The 20,175-nt window shown below is 43.0% G+C and overlaps 2 protein-coding genes across 3 annotated transcripts; both read right to left on the bottom strand.

The window, feature by feature from the left end:
• Positions 1–2: 2 nt before the first annotated feature.
• Positions 3–5,002, bottom strand: Tmod4 (tropomodulin 4). Of its 2 annotated transcripts, XM_047558728.1 has the most exons (11): positions 4,866–4,975; positions 3,979–4,109; positions 3,713–3,875; positions 3,357–3,513; positions 2,925–3,041; positions 2,357–2,446; positions 2,038–2,168; positions 1,839–1,946; positions 1,095–1,238; positions 687–831; positions 3–120 (listed from the first exon to the last, which is right to left on the bottom strand). In XM_047558728.1, exons 3-11 carry the CDS (start codon positions 3,833–3,835, stop codon positions 98–100), a joined length of 1,038 nt encoding a protein of 345 aa, XP_047414684.1. In that variant the 5' UTR covers positions 3,836–3,875; positions 3,979–4,109; positions 4,866–4,975; the 3' UTR covers positions 3–97. The 2 variants fall into 2 exon arrangements, with proteins under 2 accessions (XP_047414684.1, XP_047414692.1); XM_047558736.1 differs by lacking the exon at positions 3,979–4,109 and having other exon boundaries at positions 4,866–5,002.
• A 740-nt stretch (positions 5,003–5,742) lies between these two features.
• Positions 5,743–16,537, bottom strand: Vps72 (vacuolar protein sorting 72 homolog). The gene is made up of 6 exons (XM_047560308.1): positions 16,346–16,537; positions 11,509–11,661; positions 11,216–11,330; positions 10,636–10,812; positions 6,637–6,781; positions 5,743–6,333 (listed from the first exon to the last, which is right to left on the bottom strand). The coding sequence occupies exons 1-6, from the start codon at positions 16,460–16,462 to the stop codon at positions 5,946–5,948; spliced, it is 1,095 nt and encodes a 364-aa protein (XP_047416264.1). The 5' UTR covers positions 16,463–16,537; the 3' UTR covers positions 5,743–5,945.
• Between the last annotated feature and the right edge of the window lie 3,638 nt (positions 16,538–20,175).

Here is a 20,175-nt window from a genome sequence, read left to right as displayed (position 1 = left end):
CAGGATGGACAAAAGGGCCTTTATTTACAGGAAAAGGGGAAAGGAGAATTTACGTGTCCAGGGCTCCCAGACCGAGTTGATAAGGGGAAGGGTGGTGTTATCTCTTCTTTTGCTGGCGACCTGTACAGAAGAGTAAACACAAGCTTTTGTTCCATCTCCTGATTTTGGCAAGGGTACTCTTCCCCTTTCCAATTCCTTAGATTCATAAGGTGGTAATGTCTTAGGTCACCTGACACATTAACAATGTAAGAAACCACACCAAAAATTAGAATTCTGGCTGGGCACAGTGGCACATGCCTGTAATCCTAGTGACTCAGGAGGCTGAGGCAGGAGGATCACAAGTTCATGGCCAGTCTCAGCAACTTAGTTAAACCCTATTTCATAAATAAAAAGGACTGGGAATGTAGTTCAGTGGTAGAGCACTCCTGAGATTTAAAAAAAAAAAAAAAAAAAAAAAAAAAAAAAAAAAAAATTTTTATCTACCTTCCTACCTCTCCATTGGTACGTATCTGGGGCAGAGGAACTTTTCTATGTACTTTTTCATCATTCATGGTATTTGAATTTCTCATATGCATAGCTCTTTGGCAACAACCCTTAGTTTGTCACTAAGTCTGCTTTCAGGAGGATCGACTAGTTTCCACACTTCTTGTCTTCACCTTGCACACACCATGTCTGCAATTACTCACGTAGTTCATTGTTCCGAGTCATGGCTTGGGCTGCCCGAGCTCGTGGCCCCTGTTGTGTAAAGTGGTAGCCAAAGCGAACGATAGAGGGACACTGCTCTAGCACAGTGGCCATTTCCATCTCCACTGCATCACCAGGCCACTGACGCTGGAAGAGGAAGAGGTGAAAGCTGTCATCCACCCTTTCTGTGTTGTTCAACATCCCAGACCACAGACCCCTTTGCAAAGTTCAAGGGGCTCATTTCTCCAGGGTGATGAAGAAAGGTGCTGACTAGGCTTCCCTCACAGAGACAAAGGAGAATTCAAACAAAATTAAGTGAGAACTTGAGATAGCTGCCCCAGTGGCTGGCTCAGGGAGGAAACTCATTGGGTATTAGTTGAAGGCTAGGACCAAGGAAAAGGAATGCTGACCTGGTTGTCCACACGGAGTTCAGTGAGTGTGGCATTTTCCCTAACAGCCTTCAGCACAGCCATGAGCCCTGTGCTGCTAATGAAATTGGATTCGATGTTCAGGCTCTGGAGGCTACGGTTCTCACGCAACATATCGGCCACCGCCTAGGGAGTAGGGTTAGGATTAGGGAACGGTTTCACAAATGACTGAGGAGAGAAAGAACAGGAACAAGAAGGAAACAACTCTTTGAAGAGTACTTGAGAAGCTCTAAGTGGGACTAGAGGGAGACAGAAGTAAGTAGTAGGCAAAAATGCAAATTAAGCACAGTAGAGTTAAGAGTATGAGAGAGGATTGGGGCCCTTTGGAAAAATTATTTCAGGATTTCAGAGTTGCAAGCCACAGGACTATGTGTCAGGGTCCCCATGAGGGATATCTTAAGAAAATATTATGGGCCAGGCACAGTGGCATATGCCTGTAATCACAGTAGCTCTGCAAGCTGAGGCAGGAGGATCGCAAGTTAAAAGCCAACCTCAGCAACTTAGCAAGATCCTGTTTCAAAATAAAAAGTAAAAGGGGCTGGGGATGTTGCTCAGTATTAAAGCACCCCTGGATTTAATTCCTGGTACCCCTGCAAAAAAAAAAAAAAAAAAAAGAATAAAGAAAATATGATGGGAATAACACCCCTAGCCAATCCTTTATAACAGTCTTGCCCAGGGTGCATGTCAAGATATGGGGAGAGGGCTGAAAATGACAACTAGTCTTACATTGGCAATGGGGTCACCACTCCTTGTGGCCACCAGACTGAAGCTCCGGACATAGGTATTTGTCTTCATTGCCTCACACAGCTCACTTAACATGGGTATTGGGATATCCTATCAGAGGGACATGAGAGATGGTGGGCTAGAGACTCATACATCAGCAGTATTATCCCTATGTTACTGTTGGAAGATGGGTGTCAAATACCTGTATATTATTGAGGTTCACCTCCTCCAGTTCCTTGTCATTGCTTCTGACCCTCTTTAGCATTTCCTCAATGTTTGTGGGATTTGGAGGCTCATCTGGCACTGGCTTATACTTGTCAGGCTGTACCACACCTGATGGGTGAGGGCAGGAAGGGAACCCCAACATGTCCCCCACAATCTCCCCATTGGTTCTATCACTCATGCATCATGTCCTCACCCAGCTTCATCTGTTTTACCCTTTTCCACCTTTTCTCTGATTCTTGGACTGCCCACCCAGAGCCCTGGGGTGGGGGTGGGGTCAGCTTCCCCAACACACTCACTGCTAATGCCTTCGGTGTTGCAGATTTCTCCACTGCAGATGGCATCATAATATTGCTTGTTGCTCATTAGCGTGTACATGCCCAGAATTGCTGGAGAGAGGTGCAGGTAATAAGAAGGAGCCTGTTGCAAGCATGCCTTTCACCTCACTCTGCGGCAGCATTTTTATATCCTAATCCCTTTCATTCTTCCAAAGGGATTTTCCACCCTTAGCCCCAAGATTCCCTTATATAAACTGCCCAAGGCAGTGGTTTCTAAACTTTGAGATAGGACTTAAGAAAGGTCCCCTACTACAAGAGGGTGATGAAGGTCTGCAGAGACCCCCTGTTGATTTTAGTCATAACATCTCTCCCCTTTTTTGCTTCTACAATCTCTGCAAAATTGCTCTTGAGATATTACCTTATTAAATTAAAAATGAATGTATATATAAGTAAACAAAGAAAAGTTAAAAACCACTGCCTGACGCTTTGACATCCATGCCAGTTCAGAATGTGGGCTAGTCCTGTGTCACAGCAAGGACACCCCTGCCCCTGATCCTTCCACCCTCTTCAACTTCCCACAACTGCCCACCTGCTATATCACACATTTCAGCATCTGTGGCATGGGCCAGTGCCTCTTCCAGCTCAGGCTCTAGGGTGATCTGTTCCTGTGCTGGGATTTCTCTCTTAGGCTGAATATAGGGTTTCCCTGATGGGGAGATGAAGGATGGTTCAGGCAGAGGTCATTTCTCCCAAGATCCTGGCCTCCAGCTTCCTTTCCTTCTTCAGGAGGTATAATGCTGGGTTGCTAGGGGACACCAGAAAGTCTGAATCCTCTATAAGTTCAGGATTCCTGGATCCCCTGATCCCTGATAAAAACTGCAGCGTGCAAGTTGGCATGCAGGTGTCAGGGCACCTGAGTCCCTGGGCAGGTAGGATTTGGAAGGTACGAGGGAAATTGGAGGGAAGACATGAGAGAAAGCCATTTAATTTCTGGGAGGCATGGATGTCAGGGTCCCCATACCCTTCTTCTCTCCTGTGAAGGGTACCAAATCATCACGCTCTTTTACTTCTAGTGCCTGTTGTTCCAGGTACTGCAAAAGGGCCTCTCGGTCCAGTGGCCCCGTTGGGCTCTTCTTTGTCTGGTCACGTTGTCTTAATCCAGCTGGCAGGAGCATGTTCTTAGGGATGAGTTTTAGGGAGCAAGTCAGGTACTCCTCTGGTGTACCCCTGGGGCTTCCTAAAACATCTCCAGACACCATTTCCCTGACCCGTTTGGGACTCCAGGCCCTGTAATTAGCTCTGATCTCAGTCACCCAGAGCCCAGCACCCTTCCCAAATGCTTGGGGACTGCTCCTTGTTCTGTGCTGGAATGCCTACCTCAGGGTCCATCTCCTGTAGCTCACAGTCCAGCTGCTCTAGCTCCTCGGGGCTCAAGGTCCTTAGGATCTCATCTTCATCTATATCTCTGTATTTCTCCAGTTCCTTCTGATACGATGACATGGTGACCCCCACCCCCTCCCCACTGTGTGGCACTGAGAGCCTGGGGGGGGGACATGGGAAAAGTAGTTGAACATGGAAAGAGGGACACGGACACAGTAGGGACATAAAGAGAACAGCAGCAGGCAGAATATTGAACTACATACCTTGGAGGTTAAAAATCTAGTTGGGTGTGGGACGAAGGTTAGTTTAGAGTTAGAATTGATGTCTACTTCTTCTTCAGCTTCTATCCAATTTGGATGGGGATCCCAGGATCCAAACTGGGTTTGTCCTCTCACTGAATGACGGAGAAATCTGGCAACATCCATTCCCTATAACCTCACCCGTCAGTGCCTGTTGCCCTAGCACAGCTGCTGGAAGCTCTGCCAGCATAGCTGGCATCATGCCCTGTCCCTATTGAAAGGTGTGTGTGGGTGGGGGGGGCAGAGAGCTTCAGGGAAATTCTCCCTCTCTTTCCCATTATTCAGTCTATTTTATTAAACTGGTTAAGGAAAGTAAGGAGGGTTGGTGGGGGAGGGAGGCAGAATTTCTTATCCCACCCTAATTTCCTCTTTTATTGTGGAGGGATCAAGATTTCACTTTATCTCTTTGCTAAAATTCTAAATCCTTAGGGAAAGCAAGGGCTCAGAAGCTGGGGGATTTCCAAGTTGGGGGAAGGGCAGTATGGCCTCAGGAGAAGGGACTGAGTCCCCATAATCTGTCACCAGAAAGGTGACACCAGACCAATGGGTGAGAAATGTCTTCTAAATGGAATAAAGTTTCTCTAAAAACAGTGGGAATATTAAACTCACACAATCTTTTACAATATGAAAAACACACAAGCTATACATATGTACCATGCTTAATGTAAAAGATTCAGAAAGTGTGTGAGAATTATATTGACAACCTAAATGACACAGTTAAGGAACAGGGCGGTAGCAGAAACAAACACTGAGTGACAGAGAAAGACATATTCATGTCATTTAAGAGACACTTTTCTTCTCCCATCTCCCACCAGGTTCTCAAGTATAAGCCCCCTGCCTTCCCCACTTACCAGTCCTGATGGCCTGATGGCCCTTCTCACCTCCCCTTGTCAGTAGTTCTGTTCTACTGGGGCACTGCTCCGGCAGCAGGAGGAGCCCGGTGCCGGGGGAAAGGGTGGGGGAACAGTGAGATCAGCATTTTATTATTTTAGCTCTGGCCAGGTGGGGGGTAGTGGGAGATCACATATACACAGCCCCCATACCCTGCCCAGCCCTGAGAGCCTCTAGTGGCCATCAACAGCCATGGCATCTCCGCCTCTTCTCTTCATACAAGCCCAGTCCCAGAGTGGAGTTCATGAGAATGAAATGGTTCCTACTATTTGGTGTTTGTTACATTCAAAGCAGTAAATACAAGGTGATATAAAGGTCAATATGCTGGTTGCAGTGGTACAGCTTATAATCCCAGCGACTCGGAGGTCGAGGCAAGAGGATCGAGAGTTCAAAGAAAGACTCAGCAACTTAGCAAGGACCCCAAGCAACTCAGTGAGACCCCGTCTCTAAATAAAATACAAAAATGGGCTGGGAATGAGGCTCAGTGGTTACGTGCCCCTGGATTCAATCCCAAGTACCAAAAAAAAAAAAAAAAAGTCAATGTAAGGATTTTGTTTTGGTATCTAATTTTAAGGTGTTTAAGTTGGAGAATGAATACAATTAAAAAAGGACAAGTTGAGCGTCATGGCACACACCTGTAGTCCCAGTTACTCAGGAGGCTGAGGTGTGAGGCGTGCTTAAGCCCAGGAGATTGAGACCAGCCTAGGCAACACAGCAAGACCTCATGTCAGAAAAAAGAAAAAGATACAAAGGACAGTTCATAATAAGGGTTATCAAACAAACACAAAGAACCAAACAGACTCAGACATTCATAAATACTTCTTGCTCCCAACCTTAGATCAGAAAAACAAAAAGGATCTTTCCATTTTATTAGATTAAAAAAACACAACAAAACAAGTAGGAACTAGTGGGGAAAAAGGGGAAGACATAGAAGAGGAGCAGGCAAAGATCAGAGATATAAAGGGGAGAAGTAGAGAGAGAGGGAAGGTCAAGAGCCCATGTCCAGGTAGGAAAGAATTTTCTAAGGACTAAACATCTCTTCATTTGATGACAATTTTCTGGCGCAAGGCTCGGGGCCCAGAGCCAGGAAGGGGTTCAGGAGGTGGGGGGCCAGGGCCCAGGGCTGAGGCAGTAGGAGGCAGTCCGTGGGCAGTGATGTACTTCTTGTAGGCCTCACGGATGATCTTGAAGGCTCGAGCAGTGGCGTAGGGTATGTCTGTAACAGGGTCCCGATATAGAGCTGGACGATGGGTCACTGGGCAGACCTCCCGAACAGGGACTTTTGGAGGTCGACCTTGGGGGAACCATTCCTCAAATGTCGCATCATCACTAAATGTGATGAAGGTACGTGAGCAGCGAGCAGGTGGTACCACAGGTCCAGTCCCAGCATGGGGAGTCAATGCAGAAGCCATGGGAGCAGGATCAAGTCTGAGGGCAAAAGACAGGGGGTAGGGGGGAGACACAAAGAGGTGAGGAGAAAATAGATACAGAAGGGAAGAAATCAAGGAGGAAAGAAAAAAAGAGGCAGGGTGATAGGAGCATTCTGAAAGAACCTACTAAATGATGATAGATGGGAAGAAAAGTGAGGTGAGAGAGAAAAATAGCAAAGAGAGAAAAAGAGAGGCTGAAAGAGAAAGAAAGGAGTTGAAGGGAGGGCAGAATCTGAAAGGTGTACAAGTTAGGGAGGCTGTATGAGGAAAGCCACAAACTCAACACCACCGATTTACTTACCCTTCTACATCTACATTCTCTTCCTTGGGGCCCAGCTCCCCAACAAGTGGCACTGTCATTGAATGATAGGTGATTATAGGCCCAGGGCACTTCCGTTTCTTGTGAACCTGTTTCTTTTTGTCAGCCTCAAGTCGCTCATATGTCTCTTCAGCGTCACAGGGAAAAACGAAGGGATAGTCAGTTTCCCCTTTTCCTGCACTTAGTTCTGTTCTATAATCTCTCAATCTTTCTGGTCACTGACCTAGTCACTCCTAAGATGCTCTAAAACACCTCCTACTTCATGAGTTTTCTGCTTATCTTTCTTAACATCCTCCCCAATCCTCCTTTCTCAAATACATTTAGATTTTTAACCACTCAGGACTGAAGGACCTCAAGTTGAAAGGGACTCTGTGACAAGGAGCCTGTTAATTTTCCTGGGTACCAGAATCTTCTCTACAATTACCCTGTCAACCTGCTCCTAGCCAAGATAGTATGTTACATTATAACAGAGTTCTTCCCTCTCCAGGTTAATTGCAATACCCATTCTACTAAACCATTCCTAATACCACAGTTTTGATTCACTACCTCAATCTCTGTGTCTAGTATATTCTATTTATTTATTTATTTATTTATCTTTGTGATATTATGAGATACTCTACCATGGAGCTATATCTCCAGTGGGCCCCCCACTCCCCTATTTTTTTTTTTGAGACAGGGTCTTGCTAAGTTGTCAATGCTGACCTTGAACAGGCAATCCTCTTGTCTCAGCCTCCTGAGTCAATGGAATTATAGGTGTATGTCACTGCAATTCTAGTATACTCTTCTACTACTGAACCTATCACAAGTTTTGGCAGAGGCTGCAAGCTGGCAGACCATTTAAGTGTTTGTTTGATCTGTAGTGTTTTTTTTTTTTTTTTAATTGTCAATGGACCTTTATTTTGTTTATATGCAGTGCTGAGAATCGAACCCAGTGCCTCACACATGCTAGGCAAGCACTCTACCATCTAGCTACGACCCCATCCCTGATCTGTAGTGTTTTAAAGAAAAACTGGAACTAGGCGAGGTGGTGCAGCAACTCAGGAGCCAGAAGCAGGAGGATTGAAGGTTCAAGGCCAGCTTTAGTAATTTACTGAGACCCTGTACCAAAATAAAAAACCGGTTGGATGCAGTGGCCCCCACCTGTAATCCCAGTGACTTGGGAGGCCGAGGTAGGAGGATCACAAGTTTGAGGTCAGCCTCAGCAAGTTAGTGAGATCCTGCCTCAAAATAAAAAACAAAAAGGGTTTGGAATACAGCTTGGTGGTAAAGCACTGCTGGATTCAATCCCTGGTACCAAAAATAAATAAATAAATAAATAAATAAATAAGGGCCGGGGTGTAGCTCAGGGGTAGAGTGCCCTGGGTTCAAACCCCAGTACTGCAATTAAAAACAAAAACAAAGGGCTGGGGGTATGGCTCAGTGGTAGAGTGCTTGCCTAGCATGAGTGAGGCACTGAGTTTGATCCTCAGCACCACATAAGTAAATAAAATAAAGGTATTATGTCCATCTACAATTAAAAAAAAATTAAAAACAAAAAAGATGGACCTAGTTGTTGACATTTAGAAATTGGGAAATCACATTTAAATATAGATTTCTGGTTCCTTTAAAAAAAAAAAACAACAAGAAAGCCAGGAGCAACAACTGTAATCCCAACAATTTGGGAAGCTGAGGTAGGAGGATCACAAGTTCAAAGTCAGCCTCTTAACTTAGCAAGGCCCTAAGCAACTCAGCATGACCCTGTCTCAATATAATAAAATCTTAAAAAGGGGTGGGGATGTGGCTCAGTGGTTAAAACCCCTGGGTTCAATCCCGGTATCAAGAAACAAAACAAACAATAACAACAACAAAACCTACCACACACACACAAAAAAAAAAAAAAAAAAAAGAAAAGAAAAAAAAAAAAAGCCTGGTGTGGTGGTGAATGCCTGCCATCCCAGCTATTCAGGAGCTGAGACAGGATTGCAAATTTGAGGCCAGTCTTAGCAATTTAGCAAGATCCTTGACAACTTACTCAAAATAAAAGGGGTCGGGTGATGTAGCTCAGTGGTAGTGTCCTGGCTTCAATCTCCAGTACAAAAAGAAAAAAAAAAAAAAGAAAGGAAGGAAGGAAACCTGGCAACCTTGAGTCTGCATTCTCACAGGACAACAATTAGCTAAATTGTTCCTCCTTTCAAGCATTCCTCTCCAAGTCACCTCAGTCCTTGTGCTGGCTACACTTTGTATGTCACCTGCCTGGACCCCATGACACTGCTCTATGGTAATGCACAGTTGATATGTTTCCTCCTTAAGGGCAGTAAGTGTGACTCATATTACCTACATGTTATCAGCATCATGCAGCATTCCACACATTATAGGCACTCGAAAGTATTTGTTAATGCATAAATAAATAATATTCTAGTTCCCTCTTCTCTATATGAACTCCAAATTTCTGTGTCCTTCCAGTATGTGGGTACTGTGAACGTAATCCTCTAACATCTGACTATGAAAGGAGTGCTCTGGAAATCCCTTCAGTGACTGAAACTCTTTTCTACTTGAATTCTGACTGGTAATATTGCTTCCTCTACCTTGACCCAAACTTTCAACCCTTTCCTTCTTTTCAATGCATTCCTGTGTTCTATAGACTCCTGCTCTAAAATCAGTCAACTCACCCATATCCTCAAGCTTCTCTCTCACTCAGCATTCCTTATACAACTTGCCTTACTGGAAACCGGTCATCCACTGACGCCACTGCTCTCCCTGCAGCCTTCTGGTGGAGGCTGCTCATTCTCTCATGTCCCACATAGGGCATGCTTGTATCCTACCCAGCCCTATGATGCATATGCAGGTTTCAGATCCCCTTCTCTTTTGAGACCAGTGCCAAAAGTCTACAATAATTTCTCTAAGTCACAGTCACTCCCTTATGAAGGACTTTGGCAAGGGTTTCCATTCTTTCCCATCCCACTCATATCATCTTAGGTTTTCCTGAGGATTTCAAAGCCTAGAATCTTGCTATCATTCATGGTTGATGATAGTTTTTAATCACTGTATGTTTTGAAGGACAGCTACTGTTTTAAAAGTACTGAATTATTATCATATACATTTAAAATCATATATATTTTAAAGCCAACATAATTATTATTTATGGTTATTATTATTATTTATTTTTCTTTTGTGTGTATGTGTATGTTTGTGTGTGGTACTAGGGATTGAACCCAGGAGGCCCTACCACTAAGCCACATCTCCAGCCCTCTCATTTTTTTTTATTTTAAGAGAAGCTAAGCTACTGAGGCTGGGGAAAACTTGGGATACTCCTGCCTAATTAGCCTCCCAGGTAATGTGCCAGTGTTCAGCTTAGAATGTAAATTTTAAAAGTTATGAAGCTAGGCATGGTAATATATGACTGTACTCTCAACTACTTGGAAGGTTAAGGCAGGAGTATCCCAATTTTGAGGCCAGCCTAGGCAACTCAGCAAGACTGTCTCAAAAAATAGAAAGGGCTGGGAATGTGAATGTGGCTGAATGGTAGAGTGCCCCTGGGTTCAATCCCCAGTACCACAGGGGAAAAAAAAAAAAAAAAAAAAAAAAAATCCATTAAAATATATTCTGAAGATGTTAGAGCTGAACTAAATCTTTTCTCAATCATGTGTTCTTTTTTTTTTTTAAGTTGTAGATGGATATAATACCTTTATTTTATTTATTTTTTATGTGGTGCTGAGGATCAAACCCAGAGCCTCATGCATGCTAGGCAAGCGCTCTACCACTGAGCCAGAGCCCCAGACCCAAATTAATCATGTGTTCTTTTGAAGTCAAGTTATCTAAATTTCATAACTATCATTAAACTAGGTTGGGTCTAAAGTAGTTAGGGTAAATAATCTTCCATTTCATAGTACAATTATATTTGACTTATTTCTGATCAACTATCATATGCTTGGTCAAAAAACAGAAAGTTCTTCTTATGCTTCTCAGCATCTCTACCTACTTTTCCTAAAACTACAGACTGACCCAGTGAACGTAAGTTGAGCTCCTCTGTGATCTTGGCTTCCCTGAGCAGCTCTTCTTGGGTCAATGGTCTCTCACAGTGGGGCCCCTTTCGCCGCCGAGACTGGCCCTGCCTCTCCTGTACCCGAAGAAATGTTTGTCGAGTATGTTCAGCTGTAGATTGACGCATGGATTTCCGACCTGGGAAGAGTAAGATGGGAAGAAATCTTTTTAGTTTTGTCCACTTTCTTTATCTATTTACATATTTTTAAAGTTTTTACTTGGATATAATTTCAAACTTACAAAAAAGTTGTAAGAATACTACAAATGACACCCATTTATTTACATTTACCCTTTATTTACATCACCTACTGTTAATATTTTGCTCCATTTTATTCTTATTTCATTCTGTGTGTATGCTCTTTCTAAATGATCTGAGAATTAAGCTGCACACATCATGGACTTCTTTTCCTAAATACTTTGGTAAGTAAAAAGATTTTCCTCACATAACAGTATGCTTATCAACTTTGGTAAACTTAACACTGATAAAATAATTCATCATCACATTCTAATTTTATCAACTGATTCAAATTTCCATACTCACTGTCAGAGCCATCATCCTGTAGTTCTAGTGGTAGCAGTGCCTTCTCTTCTCGGGCCTTTTGAGAGCTACCAGCTGGGGTACTGACCTTTCGAGGTCTCAAGCTCTTTAGAGGCTCCTGGACACAGATTAGAATAAGATACCAGAGAACAAAAGAGGTAAGGAGAAAGATGAGGATCTTAACAGACAAAACTAGCACTATAGGAAATGGGACTGATATGGCGAGCACTGGGATCCAGTGAAGGAGAAAAGAGGGATTAAGAAAGTCCCCCAAAACCCCAGGATTCCTCCTGCACCTTATAGGCTTTGGTGACTACTCGACGCTTCCTTCTTGGCTCTTCTGTTTCTCCATCACTGGATGGTTCATCCCCTTCATCAATGTCAAAGTCAGAGTCCACCTCGTCTTCTGTGTCTGATTGGTCCCCTTGATATTCATCATCTCCAGATTCCTAAGGACACAATGAGATGAGAACTGGTTGGCAATGGAGTTATTAATACCCCTTCATAAAGAACAAAATTTCTTCACTTTCCTTTCCAACTTAGCCTTTCATTTTCCTAAGGCAAAGTCTTACAGGCTGTTGGTTCTTGTTTCTAGCACTACCTCCTTCCAACCTTAATTGATTGTTTTACCTGTAGCATTCTTAATACTGGGGAACAAAAGAATGTGGTTTGGTCTCTACCTTCTAGAGTCCAATAGTGTAGCTGGCCACAGTGGCGTGCACTGTAATCTAAGCGGCTTGGGAGGCCAAGGCAGGAGGATCCCAAGTTCAAAGCCAGCCTCAGCAATTTAGTGAGGCCCTAAGCAACTTAGCAAGATCATGTCTCGAAATAAAAAATAAAATAGAGGGAACTGGGGATATGGCTCAGTGGTTAAATGCCCCTGGGCTCAATCCCTGGTACCTCCGCCCCCCAAAAAAGTCCCATAGTCTAGTGAAGAACAGGACATCGACATAAATTCTTTTGTTTGGTTACACTAATAGTTAGAGGTTATTATAGTGAAAGGATATGGATTAGAATCACCAAAGATAAAAGATGCATAGAACAGAGTCCAATTTTCCTCTACCACTGGGTCACTAGACAGCATCTAATTCTGCCAGTAACAATGTATGACAACTTGTACATAATACAGCTCATTCAGGTTTTGTGTCCAGGATTTTTAACTGGGGGTGGGATCTCTGTCCCTGTGTGGCTTTTTAGCTACTCAGATTTTGGCCCCTCCCCATAAAATTTTTAATACAAGGCAACATATAAAGTATCAAATGGCAATACAATGTTATAGATCAGAGAAGACTGGTGGTCCAAATCTAACCTTTAGATTTTAATCCTTTAAATCAGAGGTCAGAACACTTTTTCTGTAAAGGGTCAGATTGGGAGTAGGTCAGGTTTGGAACATAAGTTGTAGTTTGATGAACTATGATTTTATTTTTTGTGGATGTTAGGGATCAAACCCAGGTTTTACATACGCCCAGCTACTGAGTAACATCCCCAGCCCCTGAACCCTGATTTAGACTCTAAAGGATGAAGAGAAAGTGAGTCATAGTTTAAAACACTGGTGGTATTTAGACAGTCAAGAGGGAAGAGGAACTCATAAGCAGGTGGAAAGATTGGAAAAGGTTCAGAAGCAGGAATGGAGATTTTTTTTTTCCTTTTTTTTTGCAAGAGACTGAACCTAGGTGTGCATACCCACTGAGCCATATCCCCAGTTCTTTTTTTGTATTTTATTTAGAGACAGGGTCTCATTGAGTTGCTTAGGGCTTTGTTAAGTTGCTGAGGCTGACCTTGAACTCACAATCCTGCCTCAACCTCTCCGAGCCGCTGGGATTACAGGCATGTGCCACCGCACCTGGTGGAATAAGGATTTAGACCCAAGTATAGCAGGTTTATCTCTGGCAAGAAACCTTAGCTGGTTGCTTTGGTTCCAGCACAATCTCTTTCCAACAGTGACTGCCCTATAAGACTATAAGATTTCAAATTGGGTCTACAGAGAAACTTAAATGTCAAGCTAATAACTATGATTTGAACCTGTAGCTTAATGATGCTCAGTTCTCTCTCCTTACCCTATACCAGCTTTGATAATCATTGTTGAGATAAACTTAAAGTTTCTGAAAAATATACGTATTATTCCTCAGGTGTTTTGGGATGGAAAAATATTTGAGTATTACTATCAATAATGAGAAGCCAATAAAGATGTGGGGGCATGTATAAGAGGTGTTCCAGAAAGCTCTGGGGGTTAGTTAAATGGGCTGGAGAAGATAGAAAACCTGAAGTATAGCCTAGACCTGAGGTGATACAGGTTAAGTCTAGAAAGGCAGCCACTCTGGAAAGGAAAGGCAGGAAAAAAAGCACTTAAGGGGAGCTAACTGGGACAGATAAAGTGGCACACATGTGTAATCCCAATGACTCAGGAGGCTGAGGCAAGAGGACTGCAAGTTCAAGGCCAGCCTCAGCAATTTAGCAAGGTCCTGAGCAACTTAGAGAGACCCTGTCTCAAAATAAAAAAATGTTTAAAAAGGGCTGGGGGAGCTGGGGAGATAGCTCAGTCAGTAGAGTGCTTGCCTTGCAAGCACAAGGCCCTGGGTTCAATCCCCAGCACCCAAAAAAAAAAAAAAAGGGCTGGGGATGTGGCGCAGTGATTAAGTGGCCCTGGGTTCAACCCGCAGTATCAAAAAAAAAATAAAAGTGGGGGGTCACCTGGGCTGGGTAGCACCTCAAACATGTGGTTCTCTCTTTAATCAATGATGCAAACTAATGGTCTAAGCTTTTTTTAAAATTTTTTTTCAGTTGTCAATGGATCTTTATTTATATGTGGTGCTCATAATCGAACTCAGTGCCTCATGCATGCTAGGCAAACGCTCTACCACTGAGCTATAACACCAACCCCATGGTCTAATCTTGATACACAATTTGCCAAAGCAAGCATGTAACACAGGTATTTAACACTCCAAGCCAGCCAGAAGTCAATCCTGCACTGATGACCATCATTTCCTCCCAACTGATGTTTGTGAAAGACAGCCTGGGAACACATTAATCCCCTCAGCTCTAATCTGGTATTAAACCATATCACCACAGGGTAGCTCAACTTCCCATTAGAAGTGCTTTCACTAAATTATGAACTTACTACCATTCCTTTAGCATTTATCAAGTCATTAATAGACATGGCTAGTGAAGACAATGTTTTTATATCATCTACCAACCCCGTTACTTTATATATATCTAAGGATGCAATGATATCTCCTTAATGCTGAAAAAGGTTGTCTTTCTTTAAGCACTTGTATGCTTCTTTCTTATTAAAAAAAGAAATTGAGAGTTTGGCTGCCAGGAAGCTCACAGCTAAATTTAATATCAATTGCTAGTACCATTTTAGCATAGGCTCCTGGTACAATTACTTATGATCTGTCTCTATTTTTACTGTTCTAGCTTTTTGTTTATAAGCCTCCTTAAATCCTTTTTGGAAGCATAAAGGGTACATATTAAATAACGACTCGTAAAATGACAGGAATAGGAAAATGAGCCTTGGAGGAGGGATGAGAATGTTCTATTTTAAACTATCTGATTAGGGTTGTAAGTAATGACTCCCAGTCACCACGTCCTGAGGATTCTATTTCTCTTAATTTCTCTTGAACACTATTGTCCATGTAACATTTCCCCTGTCTGGTGCTGGGGATCCAACCCAGGGCCTCAGGTATGCCAGGAAAGTGCTCCACCAAAGCTACACCTTTAGCCCCTGTCCATGGTTTCTGTTTCTCTGTTTCTCTCTCTCCTCCCTCTCTCTCTCTCTCTCTCTCTCTCTCTCTCTCTCTCTCTCTCTCTCTCTCTCTCTCTCTTCTTTGTACTGGGGACTGAACCCAGGGGCACTTAACCACTGAGCCACATCTTCAGCCCTTTTATTTTTGATTTTGAGAGAGGGTCTCACTAAGTTGCTGAAGGCCTTGCTAAATTGCTAAGGTGTGCTCTACCTTTGAGCTATCTCCAGCCCCCCTTTATTTATTTATTTTTGGTACTGGGGATTAAACCCAGGGGTGCTTAACCACCAAGCCACATCCTCAGTCCCTTTTAAAATTTTTTTTTTGTTTAACTATAGATGGACACAATACCTTTATTATATTTATTTATTTTTATGTGGTGCTGAGGATAGAACCCAGTGCCTCATAGGTGCTAGGCATGCGCTCTACCACTAAACTATAACCCCAGACTACCTTTTATATATTTTATTTGGAGATCGCGTCTTGCTGAGTTGCTTAGGGCCTCGCAATTGCTGATGCTGGCTTTGAATTTATGATCCTCTTGCCTCAGCCTCCTGGTCACTAGCATCACAGGCGACCCCCGACAGGCTCTTCAGCCCTTTTTTATTTTAAGAAGTGGCTCGCTAAGTTGCAGAGATCCTGCCTCAGCCTTCCGAGTCTGTGTGCCACTGTGCTCGGGACAGGTTGAATTTTTTAATACTGTCTCCCTAGAGCCTAAGACATCCTATGACATGCTCTGGATGCTTGACACATATCTAATGAATGGGTAGATTCGGTCAATAAATATTTAACAAGTGCCAGTTCAGTCCACACACTGATCTAGGCACTGGACGTATAACGGGGAACAAATCTAACTTTATAAAGTTTACAATCTATCAGAAAAGTAAAAAAAAAAAAAAAAAAAAAAAAAAAAAGTAGGCAAACCAAATCTAGTTTCAAACTAAAGTATGTTCTACGAAGGAAATAAACAGGGACTCTTTTAGGATAGGTAAGGAAAGGTTATCTATGCAAGTTCTCCATATTTTGGAGGGGTTCCTTCTATGCCTCGGGTGAATAATTCGGCAGTGTATACCTAGTGACCAAACTACGACGTGCCTTGCGTATTCTAGATGTCAGAAGTGCTGTGAGAGATGCAGCGACAGAAGTAAGATGAAGGTTTTCACCCTACTCTGGGATGCCTCTGGAGGCCTTCTCCATCCTTGACCCCACAATCGCGTCAAGGGCGGTCCTTTCTAGGACTCCACCTTAACGCCCACCCGGTTACCCGCGCCCTGCAGTTTCCATCTGCTCTTAGGGCTCCTCTCTATTCCCCGCCCCCTTCTTTGTCCGCGGTTTCTCCCTTCAAGACTCTTCCCTTCCTCCCCTTCCTCTTCCTGGGCCCAGCTCTTGCCTCGGTGAAACCTCCGTAAGTCGTCTGGTAGAACTCATCTTCTTCCTCGGCCTCCAGAAGCCCAGAAAGCCTGTTCCCAGCGGTCTTCCGGGGGGCCCGGCCCCCAGCCAAACTCATATCGACTAGCGAGACTGCGCGGCCACCAGGGGCCCGCTCACCCAGTTTGGTTCTCGGAGCTCGGCGCTCGACACCACTACCTGCGGGTGGCCGCCAACGACGGAAGTCAGGCGTCTACAGGCAGATGCAGCAGAGCGTCGAGTGGCTCCTAGTCACGCCTCTAAGCCATTTTTACTCATCAGCTCCGCCCACTCTTAACGAAGAGCTTCCAAGCCCTCTGCCAAAATGCCAAAGCACCTTCTGACCTGGCTTGCTTAATCTATACCAGGACCCTCACTACCCTAAGTCTAGAATTTTGTTGTTGTTTTTGTACCGGGGATTGAATCCAGCGCCGGTGAACCACTGCGCTACATCCCCAGCACCTCCCCACACACTTTTTTTCTTTTCTTTTCTTTTCTTTTTTAATTTTGAGGGGTCAGTCTCCCTCTGCTGCAGCCCGTTTTTCATTTTGCCAGTGGGAATCTTTATAAAAACTAAGACTTTGTCACTTCTCTCTTTGAAAATTTTCGATGTCTCTCCATCATCTACAGGATAAACAGAAAGCACAGTAGTATGGTTAAGAACACAGCCTTTGAGCCAGCCACACCTGAGTTTATGCCTGAGCTTGAAGGTTTTCTACATGTGTGACTTACAAGTAGCTTTACTTCTCTGAATGTTTTCTCATCTACAAAATGGGACTGTTACGGTGTGCGTGAGAATTACAGACCACCACGCTTATTGAACCAGATTGACTTTTTTTTTCAGTTCTTTAATGAGCAAGCCAGGCAAGCGACTGGGAAGCTAGCACCTCAAAAAACTCCCAGCACTTGAATTTTGGAAGTACACAGTTTATAAAGGCAAAACCTACAAAAACCACAAGGACAGTTGAGCCAGATGTAGGTCAGAAAGACCTTGTTGAGATAGATATTTTGATTACATGAGAGAACTGTTTTGATTACACATTTCATAATTGTTTTTGTTACACATCAAGGCCATAATCAGAGCTGTCAGAAGGTCCTAATATACTGTCAAAATAGATACAGCTGTCAGGAGACTGAAAAGAAAACATTTTAAGCAAGCATAAAATTGAGTTAGGTCAGAACAAAATGGCATTACTTTGGCTCTTTTACTTTTCAGGACTAATAATATCTACCTTTTTAAGATTGTTGAAAAAATCAAGAAATATATAATCTTTGTAAAGTGTTTAGCACAGGGTTTAGTAAAGACATAATAAACGTTTAGTAGAAGATAACTAGTATTAGTATGGTGTTTAAGATCCTTCATAATTTAGCCTCTCCCTCTTCTAACCTCACCTCCTGCCACATCATCCTATTTCAGCATTACTTCCCTATCACCAATTCTCTGTCATCTCTGGATGACAACCTGGAGATTTTTCCCTTTTAAGAATGCCTTTCCTTTTAATCTGGCAAAATTTTAATTTTTTAGGACAGTGACATCTTCCTGAACACTAGTCCTCTCTTTCCAGGAACAGTTTCCATAGCCATGGAAATCATGACTTTTAGACTCTTCAGAATTATTTCAATCCCAAATAGTCTGGGGTATTTATCAAGACACTGTTATCAACTTCTGTTCCCACTTTTTATTCTGAATATATGCCTGTCAAACCATAGCAATTGTACACCTCTATGATGGCACCTATTACATTTTATTCTAATGACTTATGAATCTGTACCCCTCATTAGTTTGTGATCTTTTTGAAGGCAGTGGCTTTATCTTCATTTGTACACTAGGGACTCTCATAGTGCCTGGGCTACACCTTATAGCTGGGACTAAATTATGTTACTTGAATGAATTGTTCAATGAATTACTAACTGAATGAATAAGGTAACCATCCCCCCGCCCCCAGATGGGGTCTTGCTATGTTTCCTGGAGTGGCCTCAAATTTGAAATTCTCCTGCCTTAGCCTCTCAAATAGCTGGGATTGCAAGCACCATCTACCATACCCGCTGGTATCTATCCTCTTATTCTTGCCTCCAGGTTGCCCTTGTCAGTTCTCAGACCCTTTGTTTTTAACTTAGAAGCTGTTCTAAGACTTGAAGGACGTTTATGTGTGTGTGTGTGTGTGTGTGTGGTGCTAGGGCTTTGTGCATCATAGGCAAATGTTCTGCCACTGAGCTATATAACCTCAGTCCCAAAAGGATGATTTAATGAAGCTGTACGTGAATACTCACATGCATTCAAGTCTGAATATGTGGACATATTTTGAGGTCACTAGATTGCCTCCCTTCCCACAGTAGGTATTGGTGAACTCCCTTTTCTATTTCCTTGGGGGCACCAAGCCAACATGTCCTGCTCTGCCTCTGCTTCCACACCCTGCCACATCACCCCAGTTCTGCTATGCCAGGAATGTTACTAGGGGAGAGTGGTTCCATGATTCATAGGGCACCCCAGGGGTAAAGTAGAAGGGGTGACAGAGACAAAATTTAGGGGTAAAAGATGAAAAACACCTGCTTTTTAAACATCCCTAATTCCACTTTCTGAATTTTATGTTCATTCATCACATATTAGGGCCTTTAGGAGACATTTATTAGGTACTTACTCTGTGCCAGGCACTATTCTAGATGCTTGAGGTATAAAAATGGATAAAATGTAATCTTTGACCTGAAGAGTTTAGTCTCATGAGAGAGTCAAACAGGTAAGCAGAATGAGAAAATACAAGGTGGCAGGTGTAATAGTCATCTTCTGGTACAAAAGGTAGAAACAAAGATCTCTAAGAAGCTATAAATCAGAGATTTCTTCCTTCATGAGAGCTTAAATCAAATTCATAGATCAGCTCTCAGAGATAAAATTCTCGTGACTGCCTTTGTTCATTCCAGAATTTATTGATTTATTTCCAATTTTGAAATCAGAAACAGCTTTACCTCTATACCGAGTTTTTAACAATTTTTTTTTTTTTTTTAATTTGAGGAGGGTGTTTTTGTTTTTTGTGGTGCTGGGTTTGGAACCCAGAACCTGGCACATGCAAGGTAAGTCCTCTATCACTGAGCTATACCTCAGCCCACACAAGCTGGTTCTTAAAGTAACTCAGGAAATGGAAGTAACTACAAGCCTTTTCTGAAAAGAAGGATAATTTATTGAATTGATATTTGTTTACTGCATACCCAAGAGCCAAATCCTATGCTCCACGCTGTCTAGTTGTACTGTTTAGTTGGGGGAGGGGTATAGGTATAGGTCATCATAAAATATTTCAGTACTAACCGGTTGAATAAGAATCCCAATCTGTTGATGTTTGTTTACCTTCAGTACCCAGAGAAGGACAAATAATCCGGCAGATGGCAGCAAGGAAACAAGTATTTTGTATCTTGATGAGGGTGGGACAGAAAGCTGAGGTAAGTGAGTGGGGGGTATTCTATGAACGTTTCTGCCCTAGGTTCCCTTTGGAGGACCCAAGAGGCATTGGGGGTTACAAAACTTGAGGATTTTCCCATTCCTTTTCATTCCACAACGAATTACTGAGCACCTACTCTGTTCAAAGTCACGACGACAGAGTGGAGATACAAGAGTAAACCAAACAACCCTTACTTTCCAGAAGCTTGATGTATTCAAGTCTTCAGATCTCCACCAGGGTCGACGACCCCCAGAGTTTTTTTGTTACAGTGGAGCAGTTAATTCGATGATTAGAGTAGAATGGGGGAATTTCTGTATATCAAATGCCCTTTGGTGCATACATAATTGACAGAGGCTAAAGACTTTGGATCGCGGGAAGCCTTCCG

Source organism: Sciurus carolinensis, chromosome 1 (assembly GCF_902686445.1).
Source record: "Sciurus carolinensis chromosome 1, mSciCar1.2, whole genome shotgun sequence".
Taxonomy (NCBI): domain Eukaryota; kingdom Metazoa; phylum Chordata; class Mammalia; order Rodentia; family Sciuridae; genus Sciurus; species Sciurus carolinensis.
Note: the sequence above shows the minus strand (reverse complement) of the source record. Positions and strands in the feature narration are given on the sequence as shown.